Below are 19,812 nucleotides of genomic sequence, written 5' to 3' on the forward strand. Positions count from 1 at the left end.
ACACTCCCAGTAGGCCATGGAAGAACCCCACCATTTTTATATCGTGGTTGCTTCATGTTTTGGCCTGCAATTCTTGAACCTTTCAATCAAAGACAAAACGGTAATTCTGTGGATTCATTGGATCATGGCGCAACTCGACACATACGAGCAATTTCCTCCCTATACTGTACTTCTTGCACTGCAGATTTTGTACAAAACCAAATCGTCAAAAAATAAATAAAAATGTTTTCCTTTGAATTTGCCCCCGCCCAGACCGGATGCCGTCGGCCCGGTCACTCCTTCAGCCGTCCTCTTCCGGTGGTGCTCCTTTGTTTACATTCCTACAATAACAACAACTCTACAAGTTGTAACTGGAGCTGCCGACAGATTCAGCTGCGGATCTCTGATGATGTCTTCAGAGATTAGTAAAAAAATCTTACACACAGCCCTAAATCAACTCTTTTTTTCCCCAACCCTACATATTGCAGGAGGTGCCCATTTTACAAAACCATGACAAAAGCACCATGCACCAATCTACGCCAAATTTGACTCTACAACTTCTGATGGCAGCAACCCATGATTGACACAGCCCTGGGTAAGCATGCACCCCAGCCTGGCAGAGGCATTTGCACACTTTTCTAGTTGGAACATGCGCAGCCATGAGATATCCTTTCTCTTTTCAGACGTCTTGACCTACTTCTTCCTGTTACTGTTGTCACCATGTGTGTTATCACTGGTCACAATTTCCTTTAATTGAGGGCTCGTACCCCATACAAGGGGCAACGGCGAATGTCCACGCAAACAGGACGTGTTCATCACATACCTGTACAGCCTTTATTCACAAAGAAAATGACAAAATCACATTTTATCGACACAGTTGCACAGTGGCACTTTAGCTTGTGCTGATTGGGCAGCTACTGCCATATCAGCCCTAGGGATGATATTATTAGCCCTATAGCCTTTTATCACTTGCCCTCACCCAGGGTAAATAAGGTTGGGTAAGTGATAAAGAAATTAGTTGTCTTTTGTGGCTATATTATGCAGATGCATTATGTAGTCTGACTGCTAATACACCACATATTTCCTATTTATGTTGTGAAACTATAGGCTGTCTGTGTGTCTCTAGTGTCCCGAGAGACAACGTCCTTGCACTAGATTTATTTCTGCTTGGTAATTAAAGTGACTCTTAATTCTGGGGTCAATGATGTCCCGGCAGAGCTACCATGGCGCTTTGACCACCAGGAGGTCATTAACTTTCCATTGTTCTGGGTGAAGAGGACCCCCCCGGCCCCCTGCCCCCCCCCCCCCCCCTCTCTCCTCTTCCATGCAGGAAACAGGAAAAGGGAGCAGAAACTCCCTTCGACCAGGGGGAGGGAGTAAAGGGGGGAGAGAGAAGAGACAGAGAATGACAGAAGGGCAGAGGGGCAGGAGGAAAGGAGGGGGACGCAGAACACAGGGAAAGGGAGGAAGGAAGGAAGGGAGGGAAAGAGAGAGAGAGAGAGGGAGAGAGGGAGGGAGAGAAAGTATAACACTACTAAGCTGCTTGAGTAAAAGTGTGTGTGCGCGACTGTGCGTGTGTGTGTGTGTGTGTGTGTGTGTGTGTTGTTAAAGGGTGTTCTCTGACTTTGTCTTTTGGGGGGCCCGCCCCATTCTCTCTCTCCCTCCTTGCTACTGTCAGCCTAGACTCACTTGGTAGCTGTAGTGCTTCAAGAAAAGGAGGGACACTTCTGCTGAAGCAAAAACTGCAACGCAAACCCCTAGAAGTTCAACATGTGATAGGTTCATATTTTGTATTATTTCGCAGAAGGTTCATAAGACAGGGCGGACTTTCACAACGAAGTTCAAACACTCGACAGACATGAACCGACATGGAGGTCTTAACATCTAGAAAGCTGTTCTCCTTTGAAAGCAACCCAGGCAAGAACGTCTGGACCAGAACCTAGCAAAGTGGGTCACGTGACAGGGACGCTCTGGGGGCGCCACAGGGTGGACTTCGACTCGCAACTCGAAGATCAGACGCACACACTTGACCGGGTTGACGTTTGAGCGGAACCTCTGTCACCACGTGGACGTTGAACGTACATCTCTCGTCCACCATCAAGACACCTCCAACGTCTATCATATACGGAGGACATAACCCCTTCTCCTCCCCAGCATCACCTTCATCACCATCCCCTGGTCGGATACTAAAGTGCTTTTTGTTGTGGTCTGGTTTCTCTCGGTCATTGGACAGTGGACACAAAACCAAAAGGGTGAAGAAACAAAACCAGATGCTTCCAATGGCTATGACTTTGTGGATGTGGTTTTGGGAGGGGTCTGTGCTGTGGATTTGGGGGGGCCTTCAACTCAACGCCAGGGGACATGGGACCATGTCTCGGTGGTCCTGCGTGAGCTTGGTTGTGCTCTGCAGGCTGGAGTCAGGTAAGAATATTGAGAGAGAGAGAGAGCTCATGCTCTGCTATAGCTCAGTGGCCTTGTGGTTAGAGTGTCCGCCCTGAGACTGGGAGGTCGGGGTTCGATCCCCGACCGGACCCAATGCCTCCCTGCTTGGTTGGATTGGGGTAAGTCTCTGTGACATACTAGCGTCATGTCCAGGGGGTGTACTACAACTAGCCTGGGGTCCACCTATGCTTTCTATGGCATAGGCAGCTCCCAGCAGGATCCGCCGGGAGAATCTAGACACAGCTGCGCAACATGAGACTAATTCATTAGAGCGACAGAGAGAGAGAGAGGAGGGTGTGTGTGTGCGTGTGTGCATCAATTTAACAAAGGTGCAGACGATCAGAAATCAGAGAGAGTGATCGACGTTTGCGCTACTCTATGCCGAATTGAAGTGGACTCGGTCCCAGACTTTTTTCTTTCTCCTTGGAAATAAAAACGTCTGGGTTTCCCGAGGCTATACTACAACAAGCTGCCTTACACTACAGAAACAGGAGCTCCTGCCCTATGGGCCTCATGGCTCGGCAATGCTTACTTATGATCTGTAACTGTACTGTTAGTGTACGTGGTTGTACCGTATATGATTTGTTCAACTTGGGTCATGCAGTGTACGATAATTTAAAAAGTCTCTCAAAGTGTAAATATAATATGTGTAAATGTGGAAACTTATAGGACCCTCGGGGACTATCTGTCATGTTTCTCTATTGAAAACTGAGATAGAAAACAAATGATAAGAATTCAGAGTTTCAGACATGGGCCAGCACTGTGTGGTTGGTTTCCTGTGTAACTGCACACACCCACATCCCCTGATACTCGTACACACACACACACACACACACACTCATCATCCCACCCTCCCCCGACACACACACACACACACACACACACACAGACACACACACATGCACACACACGCACACTGCTGTTACAACATACAACACGCGTGAATATTATTCAGTCCTTATCCAGATGCTGAAGGGAAAGAAATGGCTCAGGGATTAGAGTCCGCACAGAACAGGCTACAGAACATGGGATGCTTTTTCATCTCTTGGATAATGGCATGACATTAAAAGCATTAAAGGCCCCACACGATGCAGGATGATTCATTAGAGGAATACCAACGCTTGGAGCTGGAAAGCTCCGCTTCAGGGATGATGACATTGAAAGCAACCATCTACCACTCTATTCCAAAGCATCCGTTAAGCTTCAAAGCCAAGATCTCCAAAAACATCAAACCATACCGTATAGCATCCCAATTCTGGGCATTTCACATTCTGTATTTTCAGAGAAAATAGCAGATCTAACAAGTTCATGTTTGTAGATCTGTGAGCTTGTTGATTGGTAATGGTAGATCATATCAAAGGCAGTTAAAGTATAGAAGTATGTAACTAGTAACTTGTGTTACTGTTCGTTGAAACAACTAGAGAACAGTACAGTATATGTAATGTTTTGGAATGAAACCCTGTAGCTCCGGCGCCCCCACCCTGACTTCTCCTTTTCTCCCAATATCCCTCTCTCCACCCTTGATCTTTGACCTTTCTTTGACAAAGCCTTAGGGAGTCCCTAATGTCGTTCAAATGTCAGTCAAACACGCACACATGCCCATGAATATGGCAAGCAAGGACGTACAGTACATACAGAAATACAGTACAATTACTGAAAGAGCACACTTTGTTGCTTGCAGAAAATACACATTGCAATTTTTTTTATTCAGGCATCATATAAATCTCTCTCTCCCTCTCTCTCTCTCTCTCTCTCTCTCTCTCTCTCTCTCTCTCTCTCTCTCTTTCTTTCTCTCTCTCTCTCTCTCTCTCTCTCTCTCTCTCTCTCTCAGAGACGCTATAACCAGGTCTCGGGTACATTTCAAGGGAAATACTTAATACTTCTACTTTTTTTGGCACAATAACACAACATACAATGCAATACAATGAAGCAAAGCAATACAAACTTGAATTCAAATGGTACAAACTTGACAATAATTAATAAAAAAGTAAATATACAATACATATATAAATTATTATTTGAGACAATGTTATTATTCTGTGTTTTCAAGCAAACATGCATACATATTTTCAGGCCAGCGACCATTTAGATTGATCAGATGACCCCTTTGGTTAAAAAAACATTTGGCCTCTGCTCTCACAAGTTCCACTCTAGATCAGAATACATTTGACGTAAATGTTCCTTGAGGACAACAAGAGAAACATTTATCCTACTGAGGGCAACATTTAGAGAGTGCTCAAGTGAAAAAAGGGCGCCTTGTGCAGCGCGTGGAACCGGCCGCTTGCCTTAATAGTGTGAGAATAGTCACATTTAAGTAATTAGTGGCTATCTCTTTATAATTGCATTCAATTACAATGTAGATAATCTCATTGATGAGAGGTTTGTCTGGGTTGACCATGTGCAAAAAGGCAGGATAAATGCTGGCGGTTCATATAAGTTCATATAAGCAGGAGCAGCACAGGAGAAATGGTAAAATAAAAGGAGGATAAGAGGGGGTGTGTGTGTGTGTGTGTGTGTGTGGGGGGGGGGGGGGGGGGGGGGGGTGTCAGTCAATTGTACGGCATCTGGGCTCACATTGCTAAATCTTTATTTCCTGTTTGCAAATATTGTGAAATTCATACTAAAAGCACTATATAAATCATCAGATTAGCAGAGAGAACGAGAGAGGGCAAGAGAGGTAGGCATAGATTGAGAGAGATCCCTGACTTTGTGGATCCCCTGATATTATAGCAGCAGGACAGTTTAGAGGCTCCCACAGCACCCGAGTATTTTCATAACCTGATTCTTTTGGGATCCTTATTGTGTCCAGTTAGGATTTCTTCTTGTTGCCCGGGTCAACTAATGTCCCATGGGGTTTGTTTTTAACCGTATTTTATATTCCATCCTGAACTTTGACACAAATAACTATCTATTCAATTATTGCCTCCTTTTGTTTCCTATTTTTAGAGACAAAATGTCTTGTGTAAACCAGAATCGACAACTTACAGCTAGAGTCCCATATTTTAGAGTAGACTATACGAATACCAAACAACTCGCCCCTTTACCAACTCGCCCCTTTACCAACTCGCCCCGGGAGTACAGCCGGCGGAACGGCGCGGCCTCATATTCCTAAAGTAATCTAAGTAAATTATGCTTAAACGGTTAAACCTATAACCTTAACCTCAGTAAAAATATGCCTAAACCTAACCCTATTCCTAAACTTAACCCCAGTAAAACTATGCCTATAACCCTAAACTTATTTCGAACCTTATTCTCAGTAAAACAACATAAAGAATACAACAACCGCTGCACCGAGCGGTCGGCGTGAGGTCGGCGGAAAAAAGCTGGGCGAGGTGGAATTGGGGCGACCGTACCTGTTAACGACTATACAAGTGAAGCAAGTCTAGGCTAAACTGTCAGACCAGCGTCTGTCAGAGATATGACCTGTGAAGACTTACAGTATGTTCCTCCCAAAGAACATTAACATGTAGTGCATATTCTTGCACAAGGCCCGGCAGCATGTACAGTAGGCAGTATGCTATACTGTACAAGCTATGGTATTTTATCTGGGATGAAAATGGCAAACTTGGCCACCCTCACGCAAATTACTTATTGGTGTTCAGTGCGGTATTGCAATGGAATTTCACACTTTTAACTCAAAGTATAGCCTATTCCGGCGCACTCATTAAATTGACTGATTCTTTTCAGTAGGCGGTGGCTCAGGATTAGAGTGGCTGGATGGTAAACCGCAAGGTTGCCAGTTCGAACCCGGGCTTCCCCAGAGTTAGTGTCAAAGTGTCCTTGAACAAGACACTGAACCCCTAATTGCTCCCGATGTGCTGGTTGGTGCCTTGCATGGTTTCCGCCGCCATCAGTGTATGAATGTGTGTGTGAATGGGTGAATGTAATGCACAATCTATGTAAAGCGCCTTGGATAAAGGCGCTATATAAATGCCTGTCTGAAAGTCAGCAAATCTCTTTCTAAAATTCTGCTTGGAGTGCTGCATGGTGAGGGTGGAGTATCGGACAAGTCAGAAAGATTCCACAGTAAAAATCCAGAGTTCATTTAAACTTCCAGAGTGAAATTATAGCCTACATGTGGTGCAGCCAGATGCAATTGCATTGCATCATCATAGGCTATATTTCTGCAACCAATCTACTTGGTCTGATTGTGATGTTCCGTAATATTATACATTAAAGCAGTGGTTGTCAAACTTGTCATTGTGGCGTCCAGGAAACCTCAGGGAGGGTGTTCCAAATGGACTCTTTAGGTAACTCTGAAAGTTATGGTGGTCCTTGAAATGGAAAAAGTTTGACATCTGTACATTTAAGTGAAGTAATTACGTATTACACCTTATTTACATCATCCCTCAGAAGTCAGAAAGTGAGCAGAAAGATGTTCCCACGTAGTAAAATAATACCATTGCTTCATAAATCTCTGTGACCAAGTGCTTGCATTCCTGATTGCACCATTTAAAAAAAAGTTGAACGGGGCCTAAGCGTAACAAATCTGTCAGGAGATCAGGTAGACGACCGCAAAATCTTAGGCAGAGTTTAGACCCATGCAGGCCAGATTTTGACAACATACTTTAGAAAGAAACATTAGTATACAGTATGCATTAGGCATGTAACGATATATCGTATATCGATATATATCGATATTAATCCCGACGATATTCATTGAAATAAAAAAAATCGAATCGAATGTGAGCCTTAGTCATATTCCATCATATTAAAGTGCTTTTGGAGAAAAATGATAGTCACTTTCAGTAGTAGAGCACTGTAGAGGGGAGCTGTGTGTGACTGTGCCCAGGTGATGATGGTCGTTGATGCTCATCAAGGAAGGCAATTATGTTTCTGCACTGTCAAAAGTAATGCTACTTATTTTGCAAGTATACAACTCTAAAATGTTTTGGGTGAATTAGTGGTCAATTTGGTGGTGTAGCTATATTCACATACCTGCTGTAACCACTCTGAAACTGAAGCATTTTGTTAGATTTTGGTCACAGACCAGACGGTTATTATGGTTGGCTTTCCAACATTGATACAAATATCCCATTCACACAAAGGTAAAGTATAGATAAGAATGAACAAAACGATGACGATCTCTCCGCAGACGAGACATTCTTGGAGATGTGGTGGCAGAGTGGATGAGAAACAGGCAGAGTGAGATGGAGAGGAGAGGGATTGTTGCCTGGGGTCAGTGTGTGGAGGAACATGTAGTTCCTCAGTTGCTATAGAACCTTATAGGTCTGAAATAGGCTATAGTGTGGACCATAGCGCTGAGTATACAAAATGTAGAATAATACCAAAGGTAACGAATACAATATCATAATAAGCTGGAAAACACTGCTGCATATAGTCTGAGCTGCCAAGGCTAGAGGGCAGGGAATTATGGATTCAAACAAATGACACGTTCGCTGTACTGCAGTGTTGTTTGGGATGACAAAATGGCACTTCTACAGCGGTGCAGGCTCCTCGTTCTGAGAGCGGTCAAAGGGCATGTGTGGACAGTAACACCCCTTCTGTAGTCTGTACAGAACATGATCAACATGGGAAGTGGGCCGAGGGGCTCTTGTTCAGAACGGGAAGGAATGGGTGCGTCCCACGTTGCCTCTTATCTGGACTCTGGGAGGACAGACAAAGGGGATAGAGAGAGGGAGAGGGAGAGAGAGAGGGAGAGAGAGAACTGAATGGTTGCAGAAGTTGATAAATAGTTGCATAAGCCAGGATAGATTTGAATCGGTGCTGAGAGAAAGAGAGAGACAGATGGAGATGAAGAGGCAGAGAGAGGAAAATATATATCAAATTTTTGTCCAAGTTCATGGCAGCACTTAGGTGTGTGTGTGTGTGTGTGTGTGTGTGTGTGTGTGTGTGCGTGTGTGCGTGCGTGCGTGCGTGCACGCGGTGAATTTCAAGTACTTCTCTAATATTACCGAGAATTTTTGCAACAATTTCCAAGGGGTGTAATTGGAAATAAGGCATCAGAGAGTGTTAGTGAATATATTTGTATAAATGTGACCCCAGGTCTTCAGCTACTAGCCTTTGAGAACAATAGGAGGAAATCAATGAAGTGCCAACAGTCACTACTGGTAACACAGACACGGCTTAGAATGACTCTGTGGAAAACACAGAACAAATATAATCAGAGTCATATGGCATTTGACCTGCAATAGTGATGATGATCTACGTATCAACGATTTGGGGAACAGCAACATTTGAAAGTCCAACTTAACACGAGGCAGTCATTTTGTTTGTATCGGGGCAAATGGGATGCACACATTGGCTCGGGCATGAAGAACCGCTGGCATGATATTGATGACATCAGCGATCTCCATATTTATATATATGGGAATTTGTGGATTTGTTCTTTGAGACACTCATACAAGTATTTTGGGGTGTGCCATTCCTTCATGGGGTCAAACCACAGCTTTCACCATTTGAATTGCATTACAGAACGTACAGTTATATACATGCGTATTCCATTTCATGGGTTTATGTCGTCATGGCGCAACATTATGGTGAAGTATTGCATTGTGCAGGTAATTGCAACAACAACACGATCTTGTGAAAAATGAAAACTGGACCGCAAAATATACTAAACCTTCCACGATTCTGCCAATTAATCACATTCTTTGAACCAAACGTCCAGGTTTTTGCCGGGTCAAACAAGAAATCACGTGATGTTTATTCCCTCCCCTACAGTATATTCGCTCATACTAGGACATGACGTATGTGTAGGCAGAAGAATAGATCTTTTTGGAGAGTGGCTTATCCAACCGACTCAGGACATAACACCCTTGATGCAGTCCGAGTTTGTCGATTGGTTGGACGGTCGGTTGGACCTAGTTCAGGGGTCAGCAACCTAAGATGTTGAAAGAGCCATTTTCGACCAAAAATAAATTCAAAATCTATCTGGAGCCGCAAAGAAAATTACGAATTATAATGCAGCTTGCCAAGCTTTATTATCTCCCGGGTTGCAACGAAACTAGCAGAATTTAGCATGCTTTCCCTGGAAATGTCTTTCAACGTTACTTTTTTTGTTGTTTGATAGCTTCTCAATGCAGATTAAACATACAGGCAGTCAATCTGCATTGGCTGTGAAGGCAAAAGCCTCTGTCCACAAACTGTTAAATCCTCTGTTTTTCGTCGGCTATCTTTATTTCTCTCCCTGTAGAAGCCATAGCGTAGCAGGCAGCAGCCTCACACATGCACCGGTTTGTTTATAATAGACACCTGGCTGGCACGGCACTGAGTGTGTCGCATGCTATGACGCAAATTTTAGTTTAGTTAAGTTTTCCAATTTTGTAAAAATGTGTAGAATAAATATTAAGAATGCTTGTCACGGCCCACGCCGTGGCGTAACGGTCTGGGCACCTGACTGGTAATCCAGTCGCAGTGTGCCGCGGGTTCGACTCCCGAGCCCGACACGGCCTTTACTGCATGTCATCCGCCCATCTCTCTCCCGTTTCCTGTCAGCCTACTGTCTGTCCCTTCAAAAATCAATAAAAAGGCGTAAGCCACAAAATAAATATATATAAAAAAAAATAAGAAGAAGAAGAATGCTTGTCACGTTTGGCCTCCTACAGAAACCATAAATGAAAAATAATGTATTGCTACTTTTAATGCTACAGGGAGCCACTAGGGGTGTGCTCTAGAGCCGCATGCAGCTCTAGAGCCGCCTGTTGCAGACCCCTGACCTAGTTGGTCGATTGCTTCTCGAGATACATGGGAGACTCACTCACTCACTCACTCACTCACTCACTCACTCACTTATCCATTTTCTGAAAGGTTTCCTCACTCAACAGTGACCATATAGACAAATACAGAAACGGGTCTCATGGTCGCATGGTTTTTCTCCAAAGTTGAATGTTGCCACTACTGTTGGAGCAGCCATAAACTACACAGGTTCATCCCGGTGTTCTGGGCATCTTTGTAAAGTTAGTGTTAGTGCAAAAGCAGGTAAAAGAGTAACGTTTGAGCAGACTAACATCAGTCACTTTCCCATTCAATGAAGTAGAAGACCTGCGAGTTTACACCGCAGATATGTCGTCTCCGCCTACAGGAAATGTGTTTGCAGCGACATGAGGCCCGTTTCTGAATTCGTCTATAGTATACATGTGCCTCGGCTCTTATCTCGGCTTTGCCTCTTCCTCTCTCTCTCATTCTCTCTCCCCACTAGCCTTCACCTCTGACATCGCTGACCTGACGCTGGTCAACCCCGACCCTCTCGTGACCTCGGCGGACTCCTCCCTCCACTGCATCACCTCCGACTGGACGTCCTCCTCTGACGGCTCGCCCGGCAGTTTCCTGGGAATGGGGCGGGGCTTCCCCTTGCAGCACCCGCAGATCCTGTCCGTCACTCAGGACTCGGCCTATCACGCGGCGGCAAAGGTCACGGAGCGCGCGCGGAGTAACATGTTTGGCGAGTTCTACTGCAAGAGCAGGTCTGACAAGGGGAGGATTTACACGTACAAGATGCTGAATGAAGGTCAGGGTCATTGATGTCATAATGTCATAATGTCATTACAATCACTCTTTTGCCCTAATCAACTTTATTGACACACATCACAGGTTTCAGTGGTGTAAAGTAACTAAGTACTTTTACCTAAGTACTGTCTGTACTTAAGTATAATTTTGAGGTATTTGTGGTATTACCTTCTAGGAATCTATAGGTATCCTCGGAGACCGCAGGCGTTTTGTTTTCAAATAAGTTTTTTTGACTTGAGTATTTCCAATTTCCAATACTTCTACTTCTACTTTTACTTCTACTATCTCAGAACCAAAATTTGTACTTTTACTCCACTACAATTATTTGAAAAATGTATTTACTTTGGAGATTTTATTTTTTATTAGAAAATACATTAACCACTTCAACCCTATACATTTCGGCCATTTGAAAATAGCCGATCTACAAGCTCACAATGTGTCGCAACACGACACGCATTGTGAGATTGTATAGATCTGCTATTTTCAATAGATTTTGTACACATTTTGAACTTGTGAAATGGTACATTCTGCACAATGAGTACTTTTACTTGTAGTACTTTAAGTACATTTTGATGCCGATACTTTTGTACTTTTACTCAAGTACATTTTCAATTCCATACTTTTACTTGTAACAAAGTACTTCTAAATTGCAGTATTGGTGCTTTTACTTAAAGGACCACTTCACCACTTTTCAACATATCTATAATAGGTCCTCACTAATAATCATGAAAAAATGGCACAGTTTTTTTCTACTCGGTCTGTGTCTCATAGGAGGGCTGTGGGCAGTTCAGAAACCGTCTTCCAGTGACATCATCGATGTGGAATACAAGCTAATAAAAACGGCAGGCTTTCTAGTCCTGAAAAGTTGCAATGCGAAAATGGAAGCCATCGTTCTCATGATAATGAAAATCTAAACATTTTTGTAAAATAATCTTGTTTAAAAAAGAATCTGCCTAATGATTATGTCACTGGAAGACGGTTTCTAAACTGCCCACAGCTCTCCTATGAGACACAGACTGAGTAGAAAAAAATTGTGCCATTTTATCATGATTATTAGTGAGGACCTATTATATGAAGATACGTTGAAAAGTGGTGAAGTGGTCCTTTAAGTAAAACAATTGAGTACTTTTTCCACCACTGACAGGTGTACAGGTGTACAGAAGTGCGAAGTGGTTGAAATTAGTTTTTTGTGGAAAGCATCGTCGTCGTTGTTTACAGATGCTACTTTACGACCATATGTCATTAACGGAATTCATGCCAAACTATCAGTACATGTTTTCTTTGTGTCTTTCTGTAGCTACCATGTTACCTGTGTCTCTGACGGTGACTGTGTCTTTCTGTAGCTACCATGTTACCTGTGTCTCTGGCGGTGACTGTGTCTTTCTGTAGCTACCATGTTACCTGTGTCTCTGACGGTGACTGTGTCTTTCTGTAGCTACCATGTTGCCTGTGTCTCTGACGGTGACTGTGTCTTTCTGTAGCTACCATGTTACCTGTGTCTCTGACCGTGACTGTGTCTTTCTGTAGCTACCATGTTACCTGTGTCTCTGACGGTGACTGTGTCTTTCTGTAGCTACCATGTTACCTGTGTCTCTGACGGTGACTGTGTCTTTCTGTAGCTACCATGTTACCTGTGTCTCTGACAGTGACTGTGTCTTTCTGTAGCTACCATGTTACCTGTGTCTCTGACCGTGACTGCGTCTTTCTGTAGCTACCATGTTACCTGTGTCTCTGACGGTGACTGTGTCTTTCTGTAGCTACCATGTTACCTGTGTCTCTGACCGTGACTGTGTCTTTCTGTAGCTACCATGTTACCTGTGTCTCTGACGGTGACTGTGTCTTTCTGTAGCTACCATGTTACCTGTGTCTCTGACGGTGACTGTGTCTTTCTGTAGCTACCATGTTGCCTGTGTCTCTGACGGTGACTGTCAACAAAGGGGACAACGTCAACATTACCTTCACCAGGAGAAAACCCTTTCAAGAGGATGCAGTCATTTATAAGAATGGTACTTTAACTTATTTATGCACGCAAGCCCGCCTCTTGCAAGGGCCCTGCCGGCACCTCGTGTGCTCCGATGGACGCTGCTTGCACGCCTGCACACACACACACACACACACACACAGGCGCCTTTGTCTATATTATATGATATATACATCAGCTGGCATATCTGGCATTACCTTCTAGGAATCTATAGGTATCCTCGGAGACCGCAGGCGTTTTTTTTTTTCAAATACGTTTTTTTTTTTTTTTTTTTTTTTTGGTGTATTTATGTTACATTTGGTTAGAATGTTCATGAATATAGCGTTGTCCCGTCGAAATAAACAAATGAAGTAAAAGCAATGAGCAGGATATTAATTGATTGTGATAATTAGTTATACTGTAGCTAATTATTAGTTTAAAAAATAACACAAATTACCAGCAAATCCTCCCCTGGATAAATGTATCATTCTCTATCCGTTTCTCTCATGCACTCACTATGGATAAAGCCCTGCTGAATGTCACTGCTTATACTGTAGCATATACTGTAAAAAAAGTGCACTAATCGCTTCATTTCCAAACACAGCTGTACTGAGTGATGCACACTGACTGTTTGTACCACGGTCTGCGGTTAATTACTCGCCATGTACTGTACTATATAAGCACTGATTGGATGTATTGGTTGAATTCCAATTGTGCTTGATAATCAGATCCTTTTCCATGGAGCATAATGATCTAATTCACTGCAGTATCAATCAAGTGCAATCTGCGTCAAATCTGCAGTGACAACCATTCAGCGCATATCTCTAAACGAAACCCATGCACACATTGCAGTACACCCCACCGGTATCAATATCGCTTACACTTGGTTTCTATATGTGTTCAAATGACTATGTATTTGCCAGAGAATCACTGTTTACTTATTAATATCCATATTCATACATTTTCCCTTAAAAAACCTGCACTATCCACATGTTTCACACAGATTATATGTATTTGCTAAATAGCTGTATCGATTGAATAGTACGGTATCGTCGCCATAATGACCCCAACATCGTATCAAATCGTCCACAGACCACACCGCCAACCTTGTATCGTGATACAGTACATATCGTACCGCTGTTGAGATGTCTCTTTTCACCCCTATAGTTACAGCAATTGACTCCTTCTGCAACTCTCTCTCTCTCTCTCTCTCTCTCTCTCTCTCTCTCTCTCTCGTCTCGTCCCTCTGCTTTTCAACAGGTAACTTCATCCATTCCGTTCCTAAGGACGAGATCCCCGACGTGCTCCAGTATCCCGTGGTCAACGTTACCCTCAGTGACGCTGGCCTCTACACTGCTCGCTCTATTGCTGGAGCCACGCACACCTCAGCAATCACCCGGCTTATAGTCAGGAGTAAGTAGTGTATCATCCCACATATCAAACCCAACCCCTTTTCGCTGTTTTAACCCATTCTGACCTGAGATCAGATTCATACGAGGTTTCCACTGGACACACACTGGTCTGATTAAACCCATTCTGACCTGAGATCAGATTTAAAAAATGTCAGTCGTTCTTCGATTTTTCAAAAATAGCTAAAGCATAACATGATGCTGACACCAAAATGGGTGCCCGGTCAGAATGGGTTAAGCAATATATTATACTTATATTATTATTATTATACAATATATTAACTATTGAAAAATAGCAGATCTACAAGCTCATAGCGCGCCACCGACCGAGTGCCGCGCTATGAGCTTGTAGGTATATGTATTTCGGCTTGTAGCCGAAATACATTTTAGTCGACTAAATCAACTGTAGATTTAGTCGACTAAAATGGTATTATATTTAGTCGACTAAAACTAGACTAAACACTAAAACATTCCAGGTGACTAAAATGTGACTAAGACTAAATGAAAGCTATTGAAGAGACTCTGACTAAAAATAAAAAATAAAAAATCTAAATGTGCCGCCAAGAACAACACTGCTGTTTTCCTTGGTTCACTTTGTAGCCCCTTAATCTAGTAAATGGCACATTCTATTGTATTTATTTTATTCATTTATTATTTATATCCTTTACTACCTATTTTATTTTATTGTTGTTTTTTGTTGTTGTTGTCTTCTTTTGTGATGGAACCGGGGAGGGTGGGGTATAGACCGATTCACAGAGGGGTGCCCTGGGCGCGGCCATTACTGAGGGGTAATCCATTGAGCAGGTGCTGCATAGGCCAGGTGTAGCTAATCAGTGCTGCTGCACTCAATGGTACACCTCAGTAATGGCCGCACCCAGGAAACCCTCTGTGAATCGGTCTATACGTGGGGTTGTTTGTCTACAAAAATTGAAAATCCTATAAATAAAGTTATTAAAAAAAGAAAAAAGAACAACACTGCTTCCATCACTGAGGGCTTGTGTAAAAATGAGTTCCTTTCATTCTCCCAGAATGCAGTGCGACGCTGTGGGGGTCTAAATGTGAGCAGCCTTGTCCACGGTGCTCCAACGGGGGCATCTGTCATGACGACACTGGAGTGTGTGTTTGTCCGCCTGGTTTCACCGGACGAACATGCCAACACGGTAAAGAACACACAACATTCCTTCAGGTCCTGCATGGGAAAGTCCACGTCATGCATGATTAGCACACGTCATTTCTATAATTTATTATGTCACGAAAAGTTTTATCAGTTTTATCAAAATGTTATCAGCTAGTGTCAATTATCTAATGTAATCCTGGGCGCTACACTTCCTCCGGACTGACCTCATGCTTCCTTCCATGCATGAGGAGTCCAAGCTGCTTCTTTTCACCTGACAGGGGGGGAGTTTCCCTGGCCGGACGTAGCGCGTGGAAGGAGCACGTTATTCCAACCAGTTCCTTTCCCCTCCATCAGGCACTCCGGCTGGCCAGGGGGAGGCAGTTTAGGGACCAGGACTACTGCAGTTTAGGGACCAGGACCTACCCTAGGGGCAAACGCCACACAGAAAGGCCCTTTCGCCAACCCCGCCTGGGGTATGGGCACTGATGACACAGAGGAGGGAACACGCCCACAGCGCCCCCAACGGGAATAGAACCCAGTTGCAATGTTTTGAAAACATTCAGAACATTCTAGTTTTACAATATGTTTTTATTTTATTTGACTCTTGGGATAAGATATGTTGTATAAGATACAGCAATGCGCCCAGGCCGTAGCGTAACGGTCTGGGCACCGGACTGGTGATCCAGTCGCGGTGTGCCGCGGGTTCGACTCCCGGACCCGACACGGCCTTTACCGCATGTCATCCCCCCATCTCTCTCCCGTTTCCTGTCAGCCTACTTTCTATCCCTAAAAAAATCAATAAAGGCGTAAGCCGCAAAAAAAAAATATCTAAAAAAAAAAAGATACAGCAATGCAGGAGCAGACTATAGCAATAATTATGTGAATACACTCAATTACTTTTTGTGTAAAAAAAAAAAAAAGAAATCGGAGAAGAAAATAAACTTGAGCCAAATCCGCTCCCGGTGAAAATAACGGATCTACAAGCTAACAACAACGTGTCGCGCTGTGGTGCGTTGTGAGCTTGTAGATCGTCTATTCCACACTAAAATATGACTAAAACTAAATGTGATTTTAGTCAAAAAAGACTAAGATTTGCTGTCAAAATCAACACTGACCACATGGGGCACGTGGTGCTCCATGTCTCTCGCAGAAGCTCTTTCTATTATTTCTACTAAATGCAGCACGGCGGTTCCTCGAAAAACTAGTAGTGAACTGGCACTTTAAGACCCATGTGTGTCCTCACTGTCCTGACCTGAATGTACCTTGGCTTGCCTTGGCTCAAATCCTGCCAGAACATCCTCCTTGTTCCTCCCATATGCCGTCTCCTTCCCTCAGCTTTCCTGTCAGTCTTAATGAAGAGCAAGGAGACACTACAGAGAGTAGACTCACTTTCATTATTTTTTTAAATAATCACAATAAGAATGAATCATTATTTGCCAACAAAGGTAAATTCTGTCCTCATATAGAGCACCGAAGTCTGACGTCAAAATCGGTAGAGGGCGCAAATCCGCTTCATGTACTTTTTATTTGCATTGTAATCCCCACATATAAGAACTGTGTTTGAAAAATAAACAAATCATCCAGGCCGTTTCACTCATATGGATATGAAGACTCAACTGACTGAGAGAAAACGCTATTGTTACTGCTACTGCTGCTGAATTAGTTACATTTTCGCTATAACCAGACTGTATCATATATGAGTGACTGACTGTCGCAAACGATACAGAGACACCTCCCTGACAATAACGCTGAGACAGCTTGTTTATTTTTGGACCACAACGCTTATAGTAGACGTCTAGACGATATTAAGATGACCCCATTTTATTCTCCATAGAGAAATTACTTCCGTGAACCAGGGGGAATCGAGAGGGATGAGTGAGTGACGTCAGGACTTCGGCGCTCTATTCCTCCCTGACAATACATTCCCTGGTTATGGGAGCGTTGAATTATTTATGAACACTCCCTCCCTTCACATTCGTCATGATTGTATCTCACGTTTTAAGGAGCGGTCTGGTCTGTTTCTTTTTGGAAAGCGTCCAAAAGGACCTGAGAAACTTTAGAGAGCTGAGAGAATGTTTGGAATGTCCATCTAACAGTCCTAATCTTTCAGCAGGACGATGGTGTCTACATACAGTAGGTAGCCTGTGTTACATTATGAGATGTCAGTGGTGTCTGTTTCTGTGGGAAGTAAGAACACATGTGAATTTCCCCACATCTACACTTTAAATGCACGGTCTTCAAGACTTTTGGCTTCCTATGATGTATCCCACAACTACGGTGTGCATGGCCAACCAATAGTGTTTGAGTCAGTCAACAAATACATTAATTGGATGTCATTTGTGCCAGTGGATACATGGCATGGTATGCAAATGAGCAGTTTTTGTATTAACCCATTTTGGGGCGGGAACCCCTTTTGGTGTTAGCATTATGTCATGCTTTAGCTATTGAAAAATAGCAGATCTACAAGCCCATAGCGCGCCACCAAGTGGCGCGCTACGAGCTTGTAGGTCTGCTATTTTTGAAAAATCGAAGAACGACTGACATAGAAACAACATAGCTTTTTCAGAAAACTGTCAGGATGTAGAAGACATTTTTAGAATCTGATCTCGGGTCAGAATGACCATTGCAAACCTCACAGTTTTTTGTTAACATAACATAATGTTACTTCCATTGTGTTTGTCCCAGTGTGCGGAGGTGGTAAGTTTGGTCGGTCCTGCAAGGAGTGGTGCACCAACAGCCAATGTCGCTCCCTGGTTTTCTGCCTGGCAGACCCTTATGGCTGCTCCTGTGCTACCGGCTGGAGAGGATTCAACTGTAGCGAGGGTAAGAAATCAACTTCTTTATTTAATTGTATTATAGATGCCGAGACTTATTATCCTGTTGTTATATTATTGCACTGTTGTTAGCTATAGTCTTGTGGAGCATGCCACGTCGGCAGTATTTCGCTGCTTTAATACCAGCCTAAGTTGAGTGACAAATAAAACCTCTTGAATCTTGAACACACAGTGGTTGTTACTAGAATGGCCTATACTCGAGGGCCATGCACGCATGGCACACAAGTGTTGTTTTTGTCGACTAAAACTAAGACGAAAAACATTTGTCGACTACCTTTTTTCACCTACCTTTTCCTACTGGAAATTGGAAATACTCAAGTAAAATACGAATACCTCACAATTGTACTTATGAGTACGGTACTTAAGTAAATGTACTTAGTTATCCACCACTGAAATAAAGTAAGTTATGTCAAATGATTGATTATGTCAGTTCCATCTGTGATCTATATTGTTGTAGCTTGTCCAGAGGGCCTTTACGGGGCAGGCTGTAAGCTGAGCTGTGACTGTGGGGAGAAGGGAAGATGTGATCGATTCAAAGGCTGCATCTGCCCGGGAAGGCATGGAGTTAAATGTGACAGACAAGGTAAAATACAGACACATATATTGTCCTTTTTGATGGCTGCTCTGTAACTGGTTGAACTTGAATTAACATTTCATCATGGAGCATTCCAAAGCTTGATGTGGAGTTTAATTGCTGTAAAAGCAAGCAGTTATGGAACTTGCCCACTAATGTTAGCCTATATTCTACCATATTGGGTACATAAGATCCACACTTTTCTGTATTCAGAAATTGAGGAATAAATTGTCGCAAATTTCGCAATTTTGAAAAATTTAAAAGTGTGGTTGCCGCAGTCGCGCACATAGGCCCCTCCCACTAATTTTGTCAGCCAATTACAATGTAATTGTAATTCTGTAACGCTTGAATAATTGGTATTTTGACCCTTTGCTACAACCTCTGTCCAATTATCCTTGACTCCTTGTCTCTCTTGACTCTCTTGAAAAGTAATTTGAAAATGTCTTTAAAGCTTGAATAGTTTTGTCTTCTGCCCCTGCCAGGGAATTTATGTCTTTATAAACGATTGTAAAACATAGATTGGTTACGTAACCAACAACAGCCAATAAGCTACTATACAAACGTTATGCAAAGCTCGACCAATCACAGCGGAAGTTAGTTGGGTTACTCCAGAAGAATAATAAAGTGTGGTACTAATTATGGTACTAATTATGATAACTCTAGTTGCTTTTCATCATAGTATATAGTAGTGATGCACCGAATATTCGGCCGCAGAAAATAATCGGCAGAAAAATGGCTAAAAATGCATTTTCTGCCTATTCGGTTTCGGCCAGAATAGGCAGAAAATATATCACCGAATAGTGTATGAAATTAATGCATTCAAAAGAGCTGAATAAATGTTTTATGGACATAATAGTGGACCCATAATAGTTATTTAAGTTAAGTTTTGCCATAACCATTTATTTTGCCATAAATCAGGTAGCTTTAGTTTAAGGTATGGCCATCACAGCAATGGTAGGAAAAGATATATATAATATTAATCATATTCGGATATTCGGTTTTTGGCCAACTGTTTCCTATATTCGGTA

General features: G+C 42.9%; 1 protein-coding gene across 2 annotated transcripts in view; it reads left to right on the forward strand.

Moving 5' to 3' along the window:
* The first annotated feature begins 467 nt into the window (after positions 1-467).
* Positions 468-19,812, forward strand: part of tek (TEK tyrosine kinase, endothelial) — a 37,483-nt gene continuing 18,138 nt past the window's right edge. The window contains exons 1-7 of one of the 2 annotated variants that reach the window (XM_083759693.1): positions 468-574; positions 10,583-10,891; positions 12,786-12,896; positions 14,111-14,263; positions 15,288-15,419; positions 18,062-18,199; positions 18,668-18,793. In XM_083759693.1, the coding sequence (XP_083615819.1) occupies positions 556-574; positions 10,583-10,891; positions 12,786-12,896; positions 14,111-14,263; positions 15,288-15,419; positions 18,062-18,199; positions 18,668-18,793 (988 nt within the window). In that variant the 5' untranslated portion in view covers positions 468-555. Of the gene's footprint in view, positions 575-1,679; positions 2,401-10,582; positions 10,892-12,785; positions 12,897-14,110; positions 14,264-15,287; positions 15,420-18,061; positions 18,200-18,667; positions 18,794-19,812 lie in introns of those variants that run through there. The other variant, XM_083759692.1, reaches the window with a different exon arrangement.

Source organism: Protomyctophum parallelum (genome assembly GCF_964188405.1).
Source record: "Protomyctophum parallelum genome assembly, chromosome: 2".
NCBI lineage: Eukaryota > Metazoa > Chordata > Actinopteri > Myctophiformes > Myctophidae > Protomyctophum > Protomyctophum parallelum.